This window comes from Puma concolor, chromosome A3 (assembly GCF_028749965.1).
Source record: "Puma concolor isolate L17-30 chromosome A3, mPumCon1.1.hap2, whole genome shotgun sequence".
NCBI classification, from domain to species: domain Eukaryota; kingdom Metazoa; phylum Chordata; class Mammalia; order Carnivora; family Felidae; genus Puma; species Puma concolor.
The window spans coordinates 95012425-95036805 of NC_141669.1; the positions used below are offsets into that span (position 1 = coordinate 95012425).

The 24381-nt window shown below is 41.1% G+C and overlaps 1 protein-coding gene across 2 annotated transcripts in view; it reads right to left on the minus strand.

The window, feature by feature from the left end:
• Positions 1-24381, minus strand: part of KIZ (kizuna centrosomal protein) — a 145159-nt gene that overhangs the window by 19022 nt on the left and 101756 nt on the right. For both annotated transcript variants that reach the window (XM_086701562.1, XM_086701561.1), the window contains 3 exons: positions 23528-23648; positions 12082-12247; positions 11139-11204 (listed from right to left, as the gene is read on the minus strand). In XM_086701562.1, coding sequence (XP_086557688.1) covers positions 11139-11204; positions 12082-12247; positions 23528-23648 — 353 coding nt within the window. The remainder of the gene's footprint in view (positions 1-11138; positions 11205-12081; positions 12248-23527; positions 23649-24381) is intronic.

Consider the following 24381-nt stretch of genomic DNA (forward strand, 5'->3'; position numbering starts at 1 on the left):
GTGGGGTTTTCTCTCAGCTGCTGTTTTAAGTGAATCATTTCACCCCAATGAGCTGGCTCTCCTGCTCCTCGGAAACCAGGAAAAATGTGTACCTTTTATTTTCAGCTTGAAAAATGGCAAGCCAGTAGTTGAGAGGTAATTTCAGATTTGGGGGGATTAAATGTGTGGTCCAAATATTAGTGCTGATATTGTTACTGGTCTGAGTCTAGCAAGGGAGAAATGTAAAGTGAGTTCATGCTTAGCAGTAAGGGGCCATTTTACTACTCTGGAAAGATAAACCATTTCCACGTTCTGTGTACTTTCTATTCTGGTTTCCTTCCCTTCTTCTTTTTAAAAATTGGGGTGTAGTTGGCATACAACATTATGTTAGTTTCAGGTGTACCACTTAATGATCTGATAGTGTATATATTGTAAAATGATTATCACAATAAGTCCAGTTACCGTCCATCACCTTACACAGTTACACTTTGTTTTTTCTTGTGATGAGGACTTTTAAGATCTACCTTCCCTTCCTTCTTGAGGGACTTGGGCTCTGTAACTGGGCTCTGGCCTTTCCCTTCAAGGTTGCCCCGAGTGTGCTTTCAACTTTACAACAGTTTTGGAGAGAGATAGCTCATCTCTCCTGTTCTTTTCAAGCAGAACCCAACCCCCTTCCCAAACACAAATCCTTGTTGGTATTTGATCCTTAAACCTCCTGTGGCCCTTCTCTGAGCAGGGTCATCAAAGCCCGCCTGGAAAACTTTTATCTTGGATGTAGCTGCCCTGAACTGAGTGATAGAGGGAGGGTTGGCAAAATCAAGCTGGGGACTGCTGGGCACATCGCCTGCCCCATCCCCCCCCATGTGTGATTCTTCCAATGGTTTCATGGCAAAGTGAAGCTTAAAAGGTAAAAGGATTAAATGCATTCACTTGGAGGAATAAACACCAGAGACACCAAAACAGCTGGAGGCATTGGAGCAGCCAGGCGCGTGCTGCTGGCTATGAGGAAGTCTGTGTTGGGGATCAGACACTCAGAGCTGGGAGTCACTCTCCCATGGCATGTTCACATCCTTATTTTAGCCATTAGAGCTGCAACAAACAACATATGAAGGGCTGGGAGTGGACTCGAAGGCAATTTGCTGAAAAAAATAATCAGGGGAGGTTGAAGGCTACAGAGCCTGTAAAGAAAGAGGGGAAGAAGGGTTCAAGTCCATAGATACTGCATACAGACTGGACAGGGTGGGACCATAAATGCAGACACTTACTGAGGCCGAGCATGTACCATACAGAAGTAACTCTGGCGTAGTGGGAACAGTGGGCAGGGGAGCCCTGTAGCAGGGCTGGAGACCTATCCACAGGGGACAGCTATTCTCTGGTGACAGCCAATTGCTGCCAGTTGGGAGAGTGGGCCAGACTTCTTGCCATACTTCTGGCAAAATTAAAAAAAAATGTTTTTAATGTTTACTCATTTTTGAGAGACAGAGAGAGACAGAGAGTGAGTGGGTGGTGGAGGGGCAAAGAGAGAGAGAGACAGAGAGAGAGAGAGAGAGAGAGAGAGACAGAGAGAGAGAATCTGAAGCAGGCTCCAGGCTCTGAGCTGTCAGCACAGAGCCTCACTTGGGGCTCAAACCCATGAACCGCAAGATCGTGACCTGAGCTGAAGTCAGACGCTCAACTGACTGAGCCACCCAGGCGTCCCTGGACTTGTCTTTTTTAAAAAATAAAACACTGCACGTGTCAAACAGAGAATACCTGTAACCTCAAAACTGAAAGGCAGTGAGCAATTTTTTCTTCACTGTGTAAGCACAAGAACCCTTAGAGAAAAACTTCAGCCAAGGGATACAAGTTTGATGTTAGGAAAAGCTTTTTTAGCTGAAAGTTGATTGGAACATATTATCAAGGGGGGCTGCAACAGCTATATGGAGATTTTTAATGAGCCATCTTTGGAGGCAAGACTCTAGCTTTTGCTAGGGGTGCTCCAACAATTCAGACATCCTCTTGGAGTGGTTTAGAAGGTGAGTATATCAACTTTATAAAGCAAAAGAGCAAAAGTTACTGGCATGAGGTTTGTGGCAACTAAGGCCCAGGCATTCCTGGAAGGAAGGGAAATAAAGGATCAGGCTGTTAAAAGTTGCACTGTGTTGCCCAGCAAATTCATAGCTACTTAATGAATGAATGAAAAACAAAGAACGAAAAGTAACAAATGTAGAGGTTCGAGTTAGCTGGCTTAAACAAGGTAGGGGCAAAGTTCATATGGTTCCAAGGGATAAGACTTTAGTTTTCCCAACTGCAAGTAAACTTTAAATCTGCAAATTGGAGGCCTGGGTGGCCCCTTAAGTCTTCACTTTCCAGCCTGTGACTTAGAACTCCAGAAAAATGTTTCTTCCCATTGGTAATGTCAGACTCTCAGGAAATTATTGAGTAGTGCAAACAGTTTGATAAAACAAATGTTTCTAAAGAATAGATTCGGGGGCGCCTGGGTGGCGCAGTCGGTTAAGCGTCCGACTTCAGCCAGGTCACGATCTCGCGGTCCGTGAGTTCGAGCCCCGCGTCAGGCTCTGGGCTGATGGCTCAGAGCCTGGAGGCTATTTCCGATTCTGTCTCCCTCTCTCTCTGCCCCTCCCCCATTCATGCTCTGTCTCTCTCTGTCTCAAAAATAAATAAACGTTGAAAAAAAAATTAAAAAAAAAAAAAAGAATAGATTCGAATGTTCTGGTATACACAGAAACAAATACACATGTGTCCTCAAGCCTTCCTTTCTGGCTCTCTCAGTCAGGCATCCATTGTATACTCAAATCTGTGTCAAGATTTAGTTTAAAAAGTAGAAAATAGTGGAGGTTTAAAACATAAAACATGGCAAGAGGTCCCGGGGGGGTTAATATCTATCCTTGGTGATTAATTCCAGAGCAGTGACACAAGATAAATATATTTTTTCCTACTTTGTTACTTATGCTGGCCAAACCCAATCATGTCTTCCTGCAAAGTGGTGAGGGATCACTGAGACTGTGTTTTTCTTTTGACATGCATTTTGTGTCTAGAAAATGGAACAGCAAGGGAAAGAAAGAGAAAACATGCTGAATAAAGGGAGGTAGGAGATGATGTTGGTGAGAAAAGGAGAAAGAAAAAGCTTCAACTTCTTATCGGTCGTTCTCTTTTATATGCAAATGTACACCTGCTAAAATACTTCTAAATCTACAAATAAAAAGAAAATATCTGATGAACAAGTGCTTTTAACAACCCATTACAAGAGCCAGATAAATGTGGGGTTCACCAGCCTCGAAGGGGTGTCTCCGAGGCAGAGAGTCCGCCCAGGGCTTTCGCAGAAATCCCCCATGAAGAAAGGGAAGAGCTGGGCCCGGAAAAGGAATAACAAAGAGGAATGCAAACAATACTATCACTCCGGCTAGAAAAAAACGACCTTGAACTGACAAGAACTGGGCATCTTCGAGTACAGAAGGATAATTACTATTCCCATCTGAAGTGTGCAGTAATTTTAAAATGAAATTTGAAAAGTACTTTCCATCTGCTGAGTTTCCCACTGCTATTACTCACATATTCCTACACCCATGCAATTTTCCCCCCACCCTGTGCTAGATATGTGGCTGATGCAGCAAACCCAGTCATCTTTGCAAAAGAAAATAAAAATTGGGGGATGCATTTCTAAAATTAATTCTGAAGATAAAGATTATCGCTTAAAATTCAGAATTATTCGTCTAAGTGTAATCTGCTCAAATGAAAATGAGAGACTATGAGGATATGGGTGCTTCCATGATCTGAAAATACAGAATACTCATTATATTTAGGATCTTTAAAGTTAAAGGCCGTAAGTCTATGTGAAGGTGAGACATACAAGGTTGGATCCATAACTACAATCGCTTTTCATGTCCAGATTTTCTGCCATTAACCTCACTCCATCAGCTGTCCTGGGCTGGTAAACCATCGCCAGGGAGAAGGCTGATGCATACAGAAGAGAAGAAACGCTGGATTCAGCGGACTTGCCTGGAGCTGATTCAGAAAATAAGTATTTACATCACATTCTTAAATTCTATGGAGCAATTCCACAATTACACCTGAAAATAAATGGCAGGCTTGAAACTGCCCTTTAATGAATGTTCCAAAACCGAACTGAAACACTTCTGCTGGTATTACTTCCCATGTAAACTTACAGCTCTAGTGCCTGCCACTTAACACTGCTCAGTCCTGGGAGGTGAGTTTTCAACTCTGAAAGTCATAGAAGCTTTAACTTTTCAAAGATGGCACAATCTGATGAGGAAGCTGTATTTTATTGGCACTATTTGTTTTTCAAAACAATATTTTTAGTGGCTTTGCAGGCAATGATTTATATGAGAAGAATCAGAAATAAAGACAGTAATATTATCATTTCATCATTTATAGTAGAACCAAGAATAATTGCTGTATAAAGATGAGCTGGATGCTAGAAACATAAAATACACAGAAAACCCCTCCTCATCCAGTGTAGTGAGTTGAAAAGTATCTCTCCCCAAATTTATGTCCACCCAGAACCTCACAATGTGGTCTTCATTGGAAACAGGTTCTTTGCAGATGTAATTAGCGATGGACCTTATGATGAAATCATCCTGGATTTATGTTGGCCTTAAATCCAATGACTGGCGTCTTGGTAGGAAGAGGAACAAACAGAGACAGAGAAAAGAAGTCAGTGTGAATATGGGGCAGAGACTGGACTGATACTGCCACATGTCAGGAGCCATCAGCAGCTGGAGCAGCCATGGAAGATTCTCCCCTGAAGCCTTCAGAAGAGCACAGCCCCCCTGACACTTTGATTTTAGACTTCCAGCATCCAGAACTGTGAGATAATACAGTTCTGTTGGTTTAGGTTTGTGGTACATTGTTATAGCACTCCTGGGAAAATAATACACTCCCTGTTCCCCAGTTTTATTGAAATATCTAAAGCCCAATCTCTCTTCTTTCTCTTTCTTCACTTGAGTCTCTTGTGTAAAATGGCAGTGTTTCACCACCTGACTTGCAAGGGCTCTCTCAGCTTTGAGACCCCCTGCTCCATGGTCCTCAAACTTGGGGGACCACCTGGGTCTATGTAAGACTGATGCCTGGGTCCCACCCCCTCAGGGGTTCTGATGTCACCGATCAAGGGTGTGGCTGGGGCACGGATGTGTAAAAACCCTGCATGGGATTCTACTGCACAACCACTGAGAAGAATTTCTCTAGGCTCCTATGAGTTGATTACCTTGAAGGCAGGAGCATCCAATCAAGAGCACTCTACAGAAAGATATCTTTCATTCTTTACTGACCACTTTAAATCAACACCACCACCCTCAATGTCACGAGTGAGGAATATTTTGCTCTAGCAAGCAATAGGCAGTAGGCCCCATGGGTGAAGCCCCAGCAACCTGACCCCTACCATATAGGAGGGCCATGGGGACTGCACTGGACAGCCCAGCAGCACATGGCAGGTTCCCTCGGTTTTGCACGAGTTGGGTGCTCCCTGTCTCAGGTACAGCAGGTAACATGTCTTCACATGATTTTTGTGCATTTCTGGGACAGGACAAGTGAGACACACTCTTAGAAAAGTCTTAGCAGTGGAGGTTGTACTCTGGCCGCCAGCAGTTGTCACTGCAGTCTTGGCTTCCAGGAAAACTCTAGTCACCAGCGACCACCTGGCTGTTGTGTGTTTCCAGCCCTTTCCCAGTGTGATGAGAAACTCAAGTAATTGTGTTTTGGGAAGCAGCGCCCAGAACCCCAAGTGGCAACCTTCAAATCTATGCTGACCTCCCACAAAGCTTTTAAATGGACGTACCTCAGTATGACCTTGAATATTTCAGCTTGCCAAAGAATATCAGTGAGAAATGGCACAGTCAGGCAACCACTTTCAACACAGCTTGACCAAGAGAATTGGTGTCAAAAGAATGAGAGGCTGAATGGACATTCTTAGAGGCTTAATCCTCTTGAGATAAAAGCTGAGAGGCCTTTTCACATGGAGCTTAAGGAGATGAGTTTTGCCAGGATGGGCACGTGGGGTGGGAAAAGAACTGGTGGAGTGAATGACTGAAAGAGATAGTATTCTGGCCTGAATCAACAAGCATTAAGGAAACTCCTTAATACTCTCATTTTTATTCATTCATTTGACGAAATAAGTACCCACTGTGTGCCAGATACTGTGTTAAGGGATGGGTTTTTATGAAATTTAGCATAAGCATGCATTACTTGCTGAAAAACTCATTTACCCCGCAAAGGTAAATTTAGTGCAAACACAAGGAAAATTCCCAATGTGGTAAATTTTATTCGGGGGTACAAGCTGTTCAGAGGGAGACTTTCTCTCATAAGGTAGGTAAGTATCACTTTAATCCTGGCTTAAGTGTTTCAGGGAAACACTGAGCTGAATATCCAACTACTGGCACATAGTCTCAGGCCTAAGTGCACTCAGGCTCGCCCCTCTTTATCAAGGGCAGACCTCTGGTACAAGCTATGCCCGGAAAGCCTCACAAGCTGCCCACCTCTCTAGGTCTAACATAAGGGAAATGAAACACACGGCTTTGTTCATCAGTGCTCTCAAAGCATCCTTTGCACAGCTCCTCTTTCGCTGGGATACACACTGACATTTCACTGACCCAGACATCCTGATGCAGTCAACTCCAACATAAAAAGAAATTGGAAGAGTGGTGGGATGGAAGGAGTTCAAGGCTTAAATCTTAAAGTTTGTGTTCAAGATCTAACACTCTAGCGACATGGCCTTGAGCTGGAATCTTAACCTTTGTAAATTTCTGTTGGACCATCTGTAGAACAAGGCACTGATGTTTATCTCACAGGGCTGTTATGAAGATTGGGGGTGATGGAGGCTTAGTGAGGGCAGGGTCGCATGCAGTCTTTTGCTGTCCTGGTATTTCCAGGATGCAGCCCAAGTAAAGATGCAGCATACATGCAAATGAGAGACTACTTAGTGTACACAAAAACCACATATTCACTGATATTCAAATTCATCTTTGATTTCTACCTGGATTCTTTAGTGTGAACAGCCAGACTAATAGAAGGAGCAGACTGCATTAACAACAGCAGATCATACAGGCTGTGGATGTGGGTGTGGGTGTGTATGGAAGGATTTCTGTGTAAATTTAAGCACAGATTATGGGAGCCAGAGTTATGAAACTCACACTCTCCCAAATGATGATTAACAAAGCAGATGCCTTCAGAGTGACAGCAAATTCTTTAAAGATGAGCCCCCTTGCCAAGAAAACCTGTGTTCGAGAGTGATAAACAAATAAGAAAAGGAAAAGAAGAAATGAGAATGGTGGTACACTTGATTCCTTCAATATGGACTGAGGATCACAGACTTCTAGCATTAGAAGGAATGTCAGCATTCCCAGAAACAGGAATCCTTCCACAGAGCCCCTCTAGACAGTGGGTTCCTGCCATGGTTCAACCACCCGGCAGCTGGAGGACACACTTGCTTTTGCTGAAATGAAGAGTGAGGAAGTTCTTCCATGACTGAGCTGTGAATTCCTTCCTGCAACACTCACATAAGGGCCCCCTGGGCTACATTCTGTAATTATGCCTGATAAATGTTTGGTATGTGGCAGCCCCACAAATATTTAAAAATAGGTTTTGTGCCCTTTTCAGGTTATACTTTCCCAGGACCCTTGTCATTCTGAAAACAGTTCTATTTCAGAGCTTCCCACCCATTCTGCCCAGCTTCCTGGTGCCTGCCCTGAATTTTGCCTCAGCCTCTCTCTTTACTACATCTCTCCTGAGATGGCTGTAAAACAAATAGTGTCACACAGAGGACCCACGCTGAAGAGGAGCACTTTGGACTGTCATAAGTTACTACTGTAACCTGCTGGTTGTCCATTTGGGGAGCATTTTAGCATATAACTAACATATAACTTTCAATCATATCATCTGGGTTTAGTTACACTAAAGCAGCCCAGGGTCTTATTAGAAGCTAGCTTATCCATGAGGGATGTTCCCACAAAAAGGAACCACAGGAAAACACTGAAGATAAATTTAGACTGCTGAGAAAACCAGTGTCCTCACTAGACTTAAGGTTTTAACAAATGTTTCACATATATGTGTGTATATTTGTATTTCCCAAAATGTGTCTCACAGAACATTAATTCTGTAGGCCATTTATAGGAAGGATTCCATTTTCAGATAGGAGATTATTTGAAACTCTAAATTCACACTTTTAAATGGCTCATTTACAGGGCGCCTGGGTGGCTCAGTCTGTTGAGTGTCTGATTCTTGACTTTGGCTCAGGTCATGATCCCAGGATTGTGGGATCGAGCCCGGACCTGGGCTCTGTGCTGAGCATGGAACCAACTTGGGATTCTCTCTTTCTTTCTGCCCCTCTCCCTGCTCACACATGCTCACTCTCTAAAATTAAAATAAATAAATTGTTCATTCACTGAAAGTTCTAAAAGTCTTTAGCAAGCTCCAGAGCACTGTGCTGGCTGTAGAGAGAAAGAGGGGTCAAATAGGGTTTGGTCACAAAACACGTATTCCTTGACATATCTTCTGGGTGGAGCACTGCACAGAGCAGATTTGGGGAAATGCTGCATCAGCTCATCAACACCTGTGAGACCACACCAAGGGAAGACTTCTCTGGTGATGAAGGACGCTGCAATGTCCTCAACCGTGGGCACCTCAGGCTTATGGTGCATAAGCCCTCACAGAGACATCCGGCCTCCACCAGGGAAAACTCCAGGAACTACTTCATTAACTTCTTCATGGGACTAAGTAGAAGTTCCTAAAATATCATGGGACTCTCCTTAAGATTCTTTTTTGATAAAGTAAACATCCTTCTGGATTCAAACCATCCATTGAGTTTTCAAGTAGAAATTTCCTGCAGAAACTAATTTAGCAGTACTATGTAAAGTACTGTCTATGAGAAATTATGGCAGCAAAAGGCTTGGGTGGGTCTTGGTCCCAAGTGGTTACTACAGTTCAGGAGGTAGCATTCATGTATTGAGTGTGTAGTACATGCTTGGTGCTTTCACACACATGACCTCATTTCAACTTTAGGACAACTTTTCCAGGTAGTATGTTTTTCCCAATACAGAGGCTCAGAGGGGTGGAGAAATAGAGCAGGGAGTAAAGAGCTGACATAGACAGCTGATGCCAAAGCCCAGGCTCAGCTGCCACATCTCTCCCAGAGGACAGCCCCTGGAATATTCTTTTCCTTTGGAATACTCTAGAAGGAATGCAGCTCATACAACAGGAAAGCCTCAACAAAATTATTATGAAGAGGGTGGCGGACTATATCTTAAGCCAAACAGGACACCTGCCCTACTCTACCAAAGGCCAAATCTCCAAATAATTATGCCAAAAGTCACAAAGACCTAATAAAGAGACGATGGTCAAGAACTTGGAGACTGAACTAATACAATGTTATATGACAATTATATCTGGAAAAAATGAAAAAAAAAGAACTGAAGATCAAAGCAACTTCAGTGACACATGATACAATATAGTATTAAGCAGAACCAAGGTGCGTGAGGCCCTCAGACATCAACTTCATGGGAGGTCTGGTGGGTGGGAAGCACAGAGGAGAGTGTGGTAGCCAGGACAGAAGGCAATGCTCAAACAAAGTCACTGGCTTTGCAAGTTTTTTTTTTTTTTCTTTCACATTTCCCAAGTTAGTTTATGACTACTACTTTGGCATAGAACCAGGCGCAAGGCATTTTTTTTTAACTGCCAACTATCAATGGGTCAATGGCATGATGATGGAATTGCAATTTCTTTAAAGATCCTAATGGCAAATAATCCTTGTTACCTCTAGGCTTGTCACACCCCTTTCTTCAGGAAGAGGAGAAAATTTTGAAAGCCCAGTATTTAACTATCTCTTCTATTCTAAAGAAAGTCTATGAGAAAATACCATTTGCATTAATTTGGGGGAGAGTCATATATATGCAAGGGATGATTCCAAAGAATACTGGAGAAGTAAGAATGGGTAAGTGGATCATTTCCTGGTTTCCACCCAATAAGCCTTTGTCATTTCCTCTGAAATAACTTCAGGGGTCATTAGATACTTGTGCATTCAAAGGTAAATTGCAAAGGAAAAGCAACTAAATGACTTCTTGGTTATTTGCAGTTTGGAATCATCCATACTTCTATTAATAAGAAGAGACTCTACCAGAGTTCTCTCAAAACGAAGAATAAGAAAGCAATAAACATCTCGCTGGGAAAAGGTTTAAAAGAAAAGAAAACCTCTGCATTTTGGAGTGAAATATTATCTGATGCAGAATATATACAATAATTGCTCTACTATAAACTCCCTTTTCAAAACCAGAGTTCATCACAGAAACATGGGCTTAAAAAATTAATCATCAGGCCATGAATTGTACTGCCATAAAGGAATGCCATTCTTTTCTGCTTATAAACAACAAAACTACCACATATGCAGATGCATGCCTCAGTACCTCCGTGCAATGGTGTATTTACTTGTATAAATATTTAAAGTCAGACCTTTGAATTTCTAATGAAGTAGGACACCACTTTACAAAATAAGGTACTAGTAAATTTAGATGTATGACAAATAGAACTCTGTTCAGAATACTAATTGCTGCTGTTGATATTCTAAAAGTAAAAAAAGTAATGATATTCAGATTCCATATAAACAAGCCTAATACATGTGAGAAATCTTAATAGGTCTTGATGAAGCCTTACTGCTAAAATTGTTAAATTATCAGACAGGCTAACCACCTCCTATTTTTGGTTAGTTTTAAGTTATCAGAGGTACAAGGCAAGCTTCCCAGATGGCATTTCCCCCTCCCTGCTCTTATTTTAATAATACACATTCAATTATCACAGGAAAGAAAAGAGTAACATCAGAAACATCTGTAGTTTGCCATATAATGACTGGGTGTTCCCCATGGAGACTGACCTTGTCACCCAGACGCAGGTGCTGAAAGGCTGTGTGATGGGGTGCTCACATGTGTAAATGTAAGACATGATTATGAAGAATTCAATAGACACGGTTATTTTCCACCTTAGTTTATGTTAACGTAAACTCACACATCCTGCTCTTACAATTTAATCTCCTGCTCCAGCACGTAGCAGTTGAATATCCTCGCTCTTAGCGGAGTCCACAAACCACTAATCTAGAAGGTTCTGATTACATAATAAGGTTGAATCCTGTGTTTGAAACTCACAGGCGACCGTAACTTTACCTGTGATGGGGATCTTTGCTGCCATGCTTTCTTCCCTGCTCTCGTCTCCACAGCCACTGGAAACTTCTAAAAACAGAACACAGGATGATAAAAGTGTATTTCAAGGATATATTTATGGAGTAGACCTTCGTCCTTTTATTTTAACTGCCATTCCTTTTATTTTCATTGCCTCTCCATGTCCGTTTTTTGATTAGTTTATTTTTTTTTTTTGTCTGAAATAGTACTGTTTCTAAAAGGAAACTGATCCTAAACCAAAAGTTCTCTCTATGCTGTTTTCAAGCAAAATAATTTAGCCTGACATCTATCGAATTCAAATGGGGCTTAAAACAAGTAAGCTTCAAATCCTGCACATGTATATCAACCGCTGAGTATGTCCTGAGCAACTCACAGCTCTCTTGGAAATACCATCATAGCAGTTTACTGGCATGAATTGACAGTAACACTAAAATTATCACAATTTCTGGACACTAAACATTGGTTATTAAATTTGGCAGGCATAAACTCAGATTCTTGGTCATCTGTTTAGACTTTTATGAGGTTCCATTACAATTAAAAAGAATGTTTACAAGTTATGAGTAAATTTTACTAAGTGATATCAAAAACTTCACAGTATTGTATGGAATCATCTTCATCTTTGTGACACAATCAAAATGATCTACTGTCTAGAGGTTAGTTTTGCTAAGATTTCATTACTTATGAAAACTTATTTTGTTGGAAATTCAGCAGAACTGCAGACCTATGATTAGGTTTTCCATTTCTGTTAGACTAAAGGAAAACAAATACATTTACTAAAAGGTGGCTTAAAACAAGTAAGATATTATGCATATTAAAATCAGAGGTATTCTCTGGTCAGCTTAATTTTATACGTATACCTTGAGAAAGAGGGTGTTATGGTGACTCTGAACGCATTTCTTCAGTGGACAGAATTTATAACAATAGTTACCTTGTTCCCTTGTATGAACACTGTTGAGCCACAGAGCGGGCTTTGCTTCCTTTATTCCACTATTGTCATTCAGAATAGATGGCAGGCTGCAAGATGATTCATTACTGTGAATAGCTGACCTATCATCACACTCTTCCGTAAGGGCTTTTTTCAATAATGCCGTTGCCTACAGTGTTTAAAAGAAAGCACAAAGAAATAAAAACAAACTCTAGTCACATTACCCTTGGTCTCAAAAACCCAGCCTTCAAATGTAATTTCAGGTTAAGCTTTACTTGGGATTTAATTTGCTTCCTGACATTTAACTGAAATTTAAATGTCTTCAAGATAAGACAACATCTGATTATTTTCCAGCATAATTTCTTTACAACAACTTGCACTTGCAGTGACACCTTTTTTGAGGACTTACGGAATGCGTAAGTGTTGACTCATGAAGTATGTATATGAGATGTGAGCACCTCTGTTAATCTGGGCTTGTTTATCCAAGATTTACTCTTTCATTGCATGAATCTGTTTTCCGGGCATGTAAGACAGTTGGGTTTGGAAAGTAAAAGAGATCTGGAAAAATGTGACCTTAAGATATCCCCATCCTTCTGTTTTTTAAAAATTTATTTATTTATTTATTTTGAGAAAGAGAGTGAGCATGAGTAAGGGAGGGGCAGAGAGAGAGAGGGAGGGAGGGAGGAAGGGAGGGAGGGAGAGAGAGAGAGAGAGAGAGAGAGAGAGAGAAAGAGAATCTCAAGCAGGTTCCACACTGCTTGAGCTCAATCTAATGAACCATGAGATCATGACCCGAGCCAAAATCAGGAGTCAGACACTCAACCAACTGAGCCACCCAGGTGCCCCAATATCCTCATCCTTCTAGAAATGACCCCTGAACTTCCCCCAAACGGGAAGATTACAGAAAAACTTTGTGGCTAAGGAGGATATACTAAAGCAAAAATCATATTCTTATTCTAAATCATAGTCTTCAATCAAGGATAAAGACACTCTGCACTTTGCCCCTCAGTCTGCTGGGGAGCTTGGGAAACTTGCCCACCACACTGCCTATCTGTTTTCAAAGGGCCCTGAAGTGTCTTACCTGTATCAGCTCATGCCTCACGGGCAGGCAGGTGGCACAGATTTCATCATGGCCAACTTGAGCAGTGGAGAACAAGTGGCAATTAACAGGACAGGTTAATACTCACGTCTATTTGTCAGGTCAGCACTCTCCTCCCAAGAAATAAAAATACACTGCTAACAAGAGGTAACCAATGATGACATCACCTCCTTCCAGAGAATATGTTTTTACCTCTCTTCCTACTTAGAACTGATGATTTGCCCAGTCTTTTGGCAGAGGAAACCGAGGTGGTGGTGCTGACCTATCACTGGTATCAGACAACAGGAGTAAACACAGGGTGGTGTTGAACCCAACCTGTGGGAAATGAACACAAGACTCTAGAAGAGTGGAACTGCACAAAGCCTCACAGGTTATCTTTAGTCTAAGTGAAAAGTGGTAAAACCATAATTATCTAGTAAACAAGAGGGAAGATAATAATCTTTCCTGTGATTAATATGAAAGAAAGTGAAGATGCCCTGACAAAGGGAATTACTGAGGCAGAACATGGAAGATCCAGCCTTGTGAATTTGGCTTGGAACATACTTTGAGGTCACTGCTGTCAGCTTTGACATTCCTGCAAGGTTCTTGCCTTCTGCCTTTCCTAGGACCAGCTGGCCTCCTGGACTCATGCCCATTATAGAGGATTGCCATGATTGTAGAGGATTTAAGGAGTTCTGGTCTAACTTCGCATCAGGTTAGACTTATAGCAAGAATCTGTCTGTAGTCCACTTCTAGTAACCAGGTGCTTTTCCTCTATTTATTTAAATTAGTCCTTGATTTTACTTTTACTCCAGTTATGGTAACTCTGTACTGGGATGATCTGCACAGTATCTGTGTTTCTGCAGACTAGAGTTCAGGTGTAGAGTCCTGTTTCCGAAGCTCAAGCGAGAGCTGGTTTCCATCACTGGCTGCCATAGTGCCCTAATTCCAGTTGCCTACATGGACCACTGTGCTGCACCTGCTTCCAGAATCTGTCCAGGAAGAGAGGTATAAAGAGTAGGACCACCTCTTTGAACTGCCATCACTCTGTCATTATGGTCTCTGGACCATTCCAGCATGTCTCAGTTCTAGATCTCCACCCATCCTGATCTAGTCTCTTCCCCCAGAGAGTTAAGCTCCAATTCTGTGTCCCCAATAATGCTGGCTATGTGAAAAGCATTTTAGAACGTGAACAAAATGATTTCGCCCAAAATTCTGTAGTGAAAGCTGTACATTTCTTTTTCTGATAGTTAAAATAATCCAAACATTCTGAAAGAGCCTCAAATATGCATTTCTTCCCCATCTTACCTTATGCAATAGCTGTAACTAATAATTTCTTGGCATGACTTCATAATAGCCTCTGTCTTAACACATATCTTAAGAATAGAATTGTTCGGGGCGCCTGGGTGGCGCAGTCGGTTAAGCGTCCGACTTCAGCCAGGTCACGATCTCGCGGTTTGTGAGTTCGAGCCCCACGTCGGGCTCTGGGCTGATGGCTCGGAGCCTGGAGCCTGTTTCCGATTCTGTGTCTCCCTCTCTCTCTGCCCCTCCCCCGTTCATGCTCTGTCTCTCTCTGTCCCAAAAATAAAATAAAAAAACGTTGAAAAAAAAAATTTAAAAAAAAAATAAAAAAAAAAAATAAATAAAAAAGAATAGAATTGTTCAAGGGCTATTGAAGCTTCTTGTGCTTTGTGCTGTAGAATTTGCAGATACTAGAAACTGGGGTTGCCAGTGATTCAAACTACTTCTCACTAGGTCCTCAGAGATGACACATAATTTATCTCACTGGTTTGTGCATCCCTTTTCATAGAAGGGATCCCTTCCATGAAGCAAATGGGATCCCTTTTGCTTTAGCTGGGTTCCAACAGGGTCTCAGAAAGAACACAGAATAAAATGCTATACTAATACAGTAAATTTCTTTCTAATAAGTCCTTACATGCTTGATAACCATACAGCACTACCACTAGTTCTATACCAAGCACCCCTCTTCTTTCACTCCAGAGAGGTAAGTAGAGTGATAGGCATACTGCAGGTTTTTATTTATTTTGTACATTTCATGCCATTTATCTTTACTCAATACTCCTGTCTCTAGAATTTCTCTTACTTTTTTTCATAGAGACATTTACTAAAAGGACTCATCTTCTAAGATAAGTCTATAGATAATTTCTCTTTTTTTCTAAGTTTATTTATTTACTTTGAGAGAGAGAAAGCAACGTACACGAGTGGGGGGGGAGAGAGAGGGGGGAGAGAGAGAGAGAGAGAGAGAGAGAGAGAGAGAGAGAGAGAGAATCCCAAGGAAACTCCATGCTGTCAGTGCAGAGCCTGACTTGGCTCAATCTCATGAACTGCGAGATCATTAGCTGAGCTGAAATCAAGAGTCAGATGCTCAACCAACTGAGCCACCAGGCACCTCTATGTCTTAACAATGACTTTTTTATATCTGTGAAGATTTTTGGTAGAGGGTCAAATTATAACATGAGAATGGCTAGGTTGGCTTTACTGGATCATGGAGCCAAAAGAGAGCAGATGTGCCCACTGGGTCATCTGCAGAGGAATCCACAATATAAGGCCCTAAAAGCAGGGAATAATGATAAGCAGGACAGAAAGAAATGTCAGCCTCAGACAAGGAACAGTCAGAAAGTTTCAAGTCAAAAAAAAACTTCTGCAGAGTCAGAAGAAACATCTGTTATACATTCTCAAGACGTACTGTTTGCAGACCTTTCAGAAGGGCATATTTCTAAGGAAGCCCCCAGTTTGAAGGAGTTTGCAGTCTGAGGCCACAACACTAACCAGTACCTGCAAAGGAACAAAAGCCCAGAGAAGAGAGAACAAGCTACTTTACACAGCTCATGCTGGGACTGAATGGGCTCTGCAAATTGGAGCTCTCTATGTGAAAAATGCCACCAGACAACAACTTTACTAGCGGCCTCCTGATGGTGCTTATGAATGGACTATGCTTGGGTTTCAACTTACCCGTTAGCGAATAAAGGCTCTGTTTGATTTCATACATTTGGAGCCTAGGAGGGAGATGGAGACTGTCTCACTTCTCTCAGTTGTCTGATGCCTAAGTCAATACCAACAAACTAGTCCCCTCACTTTTCTGGCTTCCCAGGAGCCAGGAGAAAGACACACACTGTTTGCAGGATGACTGATGGTGGTAGCTCCACATTTCAGATCTTATGAAAGATAAATCGTCCCATGAATTATACTCAGCAGGACACCTAGTTACTGGTTCAACTCTACTAGAATTTTTCTCAAAGTCCGGTTTAAATATGGATCCTGCTAGGTCTAAAATCCCAAGAGTCATCTCTTAATTTATATCCAGAAACTTATCAATTATGATATTCACATGCATAGATAAATGAAGATATTACTGGAAAAGACATTATGTCCAAAACACCATTAAAAGAAATGAAAGGAGAAAATCAAACTGCTCCAAATATTGTAACAAATCGTACCAATTTATATTAAAAAAGTTCTTACAAGTCAGTAAGAAAAAATATTTCTAACCTAATAGAAAAATGAGCAAAGAACACGGACCTGCAAATTATAAAAGAAGAAATACAAATGGCTAACAAATAGGTAGGGGAAAATTTGACCTCAACTATAATGTAAAGGTCAAATGAACAAAAAAAATTGGATGTCATTTGCACTTCTCAATGCTGGTGCTAAAAAAAAAAAAAGTCTGTAGTATCCAGTTTCATAAAAAGTTCACAGAAATCATATTTTCATTCATTCCTCATAACTGATGACCCTTCCAGAGTGAGATGTACCAGTGCATAGCTATAGCCTGAGAGATGCACACACCCTCTGACTTGACAGTTCCATAGCTAGAAATTAATCCTAAGGAAATAGCATAAACAGTTGTAAAATCTGAATTGTTCAGATGTTCTTTGAAACTTTTTTTTTACTAGAGTAACAATTAAAAACAAATGTTAGGGGCGCCTGGGTGGCTCAGTTGGTTGAGCATCTGATTCTTGATTTCGGCTCAGGTCACGATTCCAGGGTCATGGGATCGAGCCCTGTGTCGGGCTCTGTGCTGAGTGTGGAGCATGCTTAAGATTCTCTCTGCTCTCTCTCTCTCTCTCTCTCTCTATCTCTCTTTCTCTCTCTCTGACCCTGTCCCCAGCTCACGCTCTCTAACAATTAAAAAAAAAAGAAACCACAAAAACAAACAAAAGCAAACAAAACAAAACAAAAAAAACCACAAATGTTCAACAGAAGTGTGGTTAAAGAGACTGGAGTATCCACACAGAGGTCTCAAACATCCATACAGATGTTTGAAATGATGTGATGTGATGTGATGATATGAAGGGAATGTGATGATATGAAGGGAAGTTCACTTGTGACAAGTAGGAAAAAAAGAAGCTTTGTACACAGCCAGTATAGCCCACGCTTGTCAATACATTAAATATTGAAAACCACACACTGCAATTTCAATTGACAATTTTCTTTTATTCTTTCTGTTTACCTTAATATTCCAAGTTTGGAAGTTTTTTTCCTGTTAGTTTTTTTGTTTTTTTAAAACTTATGCTAGCCCTAAAAGAATGTGATTTCTGTGATAGGCAGTACAAATACAAACAGAAAGTGAATGTGAAAGCATCTAGTAGAAATAAATCCCGCTCTATATGTAAATCAGTGCTATTAATGCTGATACAAAAAAGCAAGAGAATTAGGGCTGTCAACAACACATAACATTTTCTCCTAATACACATATTTAACTGACCTTCCTCAACAACCTCACTTTTGCACACCAAAAGTAATTTTTCAGAGTTTAAAATGAAATGCTCTTAAGTTATAGGAGGGGAAAGGGATAGAAAGAGAAAGGGATTTTATCTATGGAGCAATTGGAAGAGAGGGGAAGTATTCATACAAGCCGGTAAATGAGTATTCAAGAGATAAGATAAAGAAAAAACAAAAAACAAAAAACAAAAAACAAAAAAAAACCCAAAAAACCAGGCCATCATTTAGGAAGAGTTTGAAGGGATTTCTGTGACCAGTCACCTGTCTCTTCTGGCAATGTGTGTGTGGTAGGGGACAGGACTGACCTACTGTACGAATGATACCAACATGCCCCTCTGCTTTTGCATGGAGAAATTCTCTTGGGTGGAAAGAGACATCACTTAGGAGAAAAGGAGTATTAAGGCACTTTGTGTTTTAATGAAGCACCCAACTCATTTTTTTTTGTCCACATAAAGTAATTACAAATTTTTCTGATTTAAAAGCATGCAGCTCAATTATGTAATTACCTAATAGGTTATGCAGGTGCTGTGGATCTTATCTGGTCTCGAGGGGACATAATCTGAGTTTCGGTGGCTTTAATGATGTATTTACTCAAGAGACGGGATTGACTCCAGCTGACAGCAAAGGGACCCACAGGTAAACATCATTTACATGTGGCTGTTTAATTAGCCATTTACCCAAGAGATCAAAGTAAATATTTCTGAGCTTCATTAGATTCTTAACCAAGTAATTTCTAGCAGAGCTTCCTTAAATTTTGAAAATCTCTTAGTTTCACGATTTTTATCTATGGGGAACTATTTAACTGATACTATTTATTAAATGTGTATATTGTTTCAATGCAGAGAAACAACTCAAAGACACTTGATTTTGCTAATTGTGACAAGATGATGTGTGAACGAAGTAAGTCCTAGGACTCACAAAAGCATTTTGTCATAAAGTTCACAATGCCTGTCCTGCTCATGTCATTTTGTAATGTACTTCTCTCAGGCTGTGCATTTCTTTGGTCCCAAACTAACAGAAATTGCCTGCTTACTTCTATTTTTAAGGACAGACTTTGTCATTAATTTGTTGGTAATTTTTATGATTGTCACTAATATGAGATCAGGATCATTTAAAAAGGAACAAAAAAACCTACCAGGGGACTCTCTCTCTAGAATAAAAAAAAAAATTTTAAAAAGGGGCATCTGGGTGGCTCAGTCAGTTGAGTGTCTGACTCTTGATTTCAGCTCAGGTCATGGTTCCAGGGTCATAGGATCAAGCCCCGTGTTCAAGGGCTTATGATTTTCTTATGCTTGTGATTTCTCTTAAGATTTATGATTTTCTCTGTTTCTCCCTCTGCTCCTCTCCTCCATTCGCACTCTATCTCTAAAATTAAAAAAAAATTTTTTTTAAGAATCTAAAAAAAACCTGCTAGGGGAGGCATACTATCATATGAATCCTAAGCTACTAATTGGGCAGCCCCCTTTCCATTAATAATGGAGTTTTTATTTGAAAAACCATGACTGAATTGTCTGGAACTTGGGACATGTTTTCTAATATGAACAACTTAAAAAAATAAGATGATTAGATAGCAAAGTGAAGTAGACCAATACTTCTTTCACCCCTTTTTAAAAAATGTTTATTTATAAACTCAAAATGGTTGAAAGACCTAAATGTAAGACAGGAAGCCATCAAAATCCTAGAGGAGAAAATAGGCAAAAACCTCTTTGATCTTGGCTACAGCAACTTCTTACTCAACACGTCTCCAGAGGCAAGGGAAACAAAAGTAAAAATGAACTACAGGGACCTCATCAAAATAAAAAGCTTCTGCACAGCGAAGGAAACAATCAGCAAAACTAAAAGGTAATCGACAGAATGGGAGAAGATATTTGTAAATGACATATCAGATAAAGGGTTAGTATCCAAAATCCATAAAGAACTTATCAAACTCAACAACCAAAAAACAAATAATCCAGTGAAGAAATGGGCAAAACACATGAATAGACACTTCTCCAAAGAAGACATCCAGATGGGCAACGGACACATGAAAAAATGCTCAACATCACTCATCATCAGGGAAATACAAATCAAAACCACAATGAAATACTACCTTGCACCTGTCAGAATGGCTAACATTAACAACTCAGGCAACAATAGATGTTGGCAAGGATGTGGAGAAAGAGGATCTCTTTTGCATTGTTGGTGGGAATGCAAGCTGGTGCAGCCACTCTGGAAAACAGTAGGAGGTTCCTCAAAAAGCTAAAAATAGAACTACCCTATGATCCAGCAATTTGCAATTCTAGGCATTTATCCACAGGATACAGGTGTGCTGTTTCTTTTTTTTTTTTTTTTTTTTAATTTTTTTTCCCAACGTTTATTTATTTTTGGGACAGAGAGAGACAGAGCATGAACGGGGGAGGGACAGAGAGAGAGGGAGACACAGAATCGGAAACAGGCTCCAGGCTCTGAGCCATCAGCCCAGAGCCTGACGCGGGGCTCGAACTCACGGACCGCGAGATCGTGACCTGGCTGAAGTCGGACGCTCAACCGACTGCGCCACCCAGGCGCCCCCAGGTGTACTGTTTCGAAGGGACACATGCACCCCCATGTTTATAGCAGCACTATTGATGATAGCCAAAGTATGGAAAGAGCCTAAATGTCCATCGATGGATGAATGGATAAAGAAGATGTGGTATATATATATACAATGGAGTATTACTTGGCAATTAAAAAGAATGAAATCTTGCCATTAGCAACTACGTGGATGGAAGTGGAGGGTATTATGCTAAGTGAAGTTAGAGAAAGACAAAAATCATATGACTTCACTCATATGAGGACTTTAAGAGACAAAACAGATGAACATAACAGAAGGGAAACAAAAATAATATAAAAACAGGGAGGGGGACAAAACAGAAGAGACTCAGAAATATGGAGAACAAACTGAGGTTTACTGGAGGGGTTGTGGGAGGGGGGATGGGCTAAATGGGTACGGGGCACTAAGGAATCTACTCCTGAAATCATTGCTTCACTATATGCTAACTAATTTGGATGTAAATTTTAAAAAATAAAAAATAAAATTTTAAAAAATGTTTATTTAGTTTTGAGAGAGAGAGAGAGTGCATGCGCAAGTGGCGGAGGGGTAGAGACAGAAGGGGTAGAGGATTTGAAGCAGACTCTGTGCTGACAGCAGCAAGCCCAATACAGGGCTCAAACTAATAAACCATGAGATCATGACCTGAGACAAAGTCGGAGACTGAGCCACCAGGGCGCCCCAATACATCTTTCACCCCTGACATGGCTGAGATGTGAAGTACTTGCAGTGAATGGAATTAATGAAAAACACTGTTGTTATAAAATAGTACTAAATAAAATGGACAATAAAACCTGAGAAAATCTTGCTTAAGAACTACATTTATCAACAGATATGGAATGGACCTGTTTTTCCCTAAGAATGTTCTTTATTTACTGAGTCCCACAAAATGCAGTAAAATGCAAATGTGTGTGGGAAGGATACATACAAGGTTGTCTGTGAAAAGGGAAATGGCATCCATGAAAGGCACATGGGGGCTGTGTCTATATCTGCAATAATTTATTTCAGAAGAGGAAAGGGGGGAGGAAGCAGGTAAGAGGAGAAAGAGGAGGGGTAGGGCGATGGGGGAGGGGAGGCAGAAGGTGAGGCTTGAAACAAATATGGTGCAATGGTAACAACATCCATGAACTTGGGCAGGCATGGGACTGTTGAGATCATTATATCATTCTATGTGCATATTTTGAAATGCTTAAAGTCTCTCTCCTCTCTTTTTTAAAGAGGCGAGGAGTGGGGGGGAGGCGTTTGGTAAGGGCTGAAGGTGCTCTGAAAGGCTTGTGGGGGCGATGGCAGAAGTTCTGGACCACAGTGACACAGACATGTAACTTTGGTGCAGAGGGGGCAAGGCTTGCCTCCAGGAGGGACACATGTCGAATCCTTGAACTTTGAACATGATAAAAATAAAAACTTAAAAAGGATCAAAGCCAGAAAACCCTACATTACAAAGATGAGAAAATATACTTTGAGACAAAACACATTGACAAGACAATAAATTTAGAGGAAGTGCCACCTCTCTCAATAGACGGCATTCTAGGGAACAAGGAAGACTACAATGGGCACACTCTAGATCTGGGCTTCTGGGTCCTCCCTAGTGCTCCTCTAGGGGATCTACTCCATCGCTTTCCTCTTTCTGTTCAGCATCTTCACCCTCACCCACGGGTGCCTCCTCGTCTGGTCAGAACCACTGTGGGGGTCCCTCCTCTGCCTTCTCAGTCCGAATCCAAGGGGGTACAATTCCCTAAGGCACTGCAGAAATCTTATTACAGCCCTGCTCAAAAAGCTCTCAGGGCTTTCCAGGGTCTAGTAAAGCAAACACAAACTCCCTACTTGTGCTGGATGGTCATTGCACACAGGGCCCAGCACCACTTCGGACCTTCTTGCCCACCACCGCTAGCCTGAAGCCTGCCTTTCAGCCAGGAGGACCAGAGCTTGGGTCTACTTCCTGGGTCTGTTCTTTGGCTCCTAACAGCCCTTCCCTGTCACCCCTGCCCCTCCCTGCCTGATGCAACCCCCTGTAATCTTAGCCTGTCAAAATTCTGTCTTTCTCTCTTTTTTAAAGTTTATTTATTTATTTTGAGAGAGAGAGAGAAAGAGAGAGAGCACAAGCAAGGGAGGAATAGAGAGAGAATCCCAAGCAGGCTTGGTGCTGCCAGGGCAGAGCCTGACTCGGGGATCCATCTCACAAACCATGAGATCATGACCTGAAATCAAGAGTCAGACGCTTAACTGACTGAGCCCCATTCTGTCTCTCTTTTAAGGGTCACCTCAATACTTCTCTACTCCCTCCACTGTAAGGTCTGCCTCACTTGCTCTCCAGATGGCTTGGCTCCTTTTACTGGAGGCCGATATTCTCTGATATTTTCTTATTACACACATCCTATTATGCCATTTCCCAGAAGGAAATGTTACATTTTATTTATCTCTTTCCCTTCAATGGATCTGGGCTGGTACCTTTATACAGAAATGGATCAGTACATATTTGCTGAATTAACATGTATGATTGCTCAGTATTTTTTGTTGTTTATTTTTTAGAGAGAGAGAGTGTGTGAATTGGGAGAGGGGCAGAGAGAGAGAGAGAGAGAGAGAGAGAAAATCTTAAGCAGGCTCCACATTCAGTGGCGAGCCTGACTTAGGGCTCAATCTTCCAAGCACAATCTCTCAATCGCAAGATCATGACTGAGCTGAAATCAAGAGTCAGACACTCAACCAACTGAGCCACCTGAGCAACAGGTGCCCCAGACTGTATTTTTAAAGTATAGAGTGGGGAAAGAAAACCAGAATGCTACAAGATGCTTCTAAGTTACTTGGAAAATGCTGTGGTCATTATGCTCAGTTAGGTTACCTCCAGGATCTGAACATAGGAAGTTGAGATTCCTACACAAAACTCTGCACAAAAGGCCTGAGATCAGAAAGTGTCAACAAACAAACCACAAAACCTCACTTATTACATAACATTTTTTTCCAAATATTTTAACCATGGTTAAGAAGGTGACTTATTTCCTCAAATGAATCATTTGTATAATCTTGAAATTTCATTTTTTTTTTAAATAAAAATTACTAACCCTTGTCATCTGGTTCACTTTTTTGACTGGGAAAACTTCAGATGGCTTAACTACTACTTCTCTGATAGAATTATCATGTTCTTTCAAGGTGGCAACATGCTGACCTGGTGCTTGTTCAGATCTATAAAACAGAAACAGGAGACACATTAGACATTGGCAGTACTGTGTGACTAAATGAGATTCCTTCATTTTTAAAGGCCCCATAATCAAGCTAGTGAAGGATTATTTATTCAGAAAAGTCAGGAACCTAATATATTCTAGACTAAGGTAATTTTCAGAGTTCAGGTATGTTTTTTTAAAATTTATTTTGGTTATGATTTCATTGTTAAATGAGCATTCTCAACTTTGACCACATACTGGAACCACCTGGGGAACTTTGCAAAATCTAGGTGCCTGGTGCCATCACTAAAGGATCTAGTCAAACTGGGCTTGGGTGTGGCCTGGCCATTGGGATTTTTTTAAAGGCCCTCAGAGTGGTTCTAACATATAGTAGCCATGGTTTCAAATCATGGGACAGATAGTCCAGCTCCTCTTATGTGTGGTTAAGAGAAACCCATCACATTTCTTTCTGAACAATAATTTATCCTTGTTATACTCTCACTAAGGTCTACTTGTAATTAAAAAGCATTGAGATAATATTAGTAAAGAGTTAAAAAGTGAGCATGTATTATATGTGCAGACTCTGGCATGTAGTACATCTCTAGGGTAGGAGATGTACAAGATGAGCCTGGAACATCTGGGCATCACAAAGTAGGGAAGCTCTCAGAGGCTACTGAGTCATGTTAAAAGGCCTCAGAAGCTCCCCTGAAGGGGATCCCACTGGCCCAAGATGAAACAATTTGGGCACCAACAAC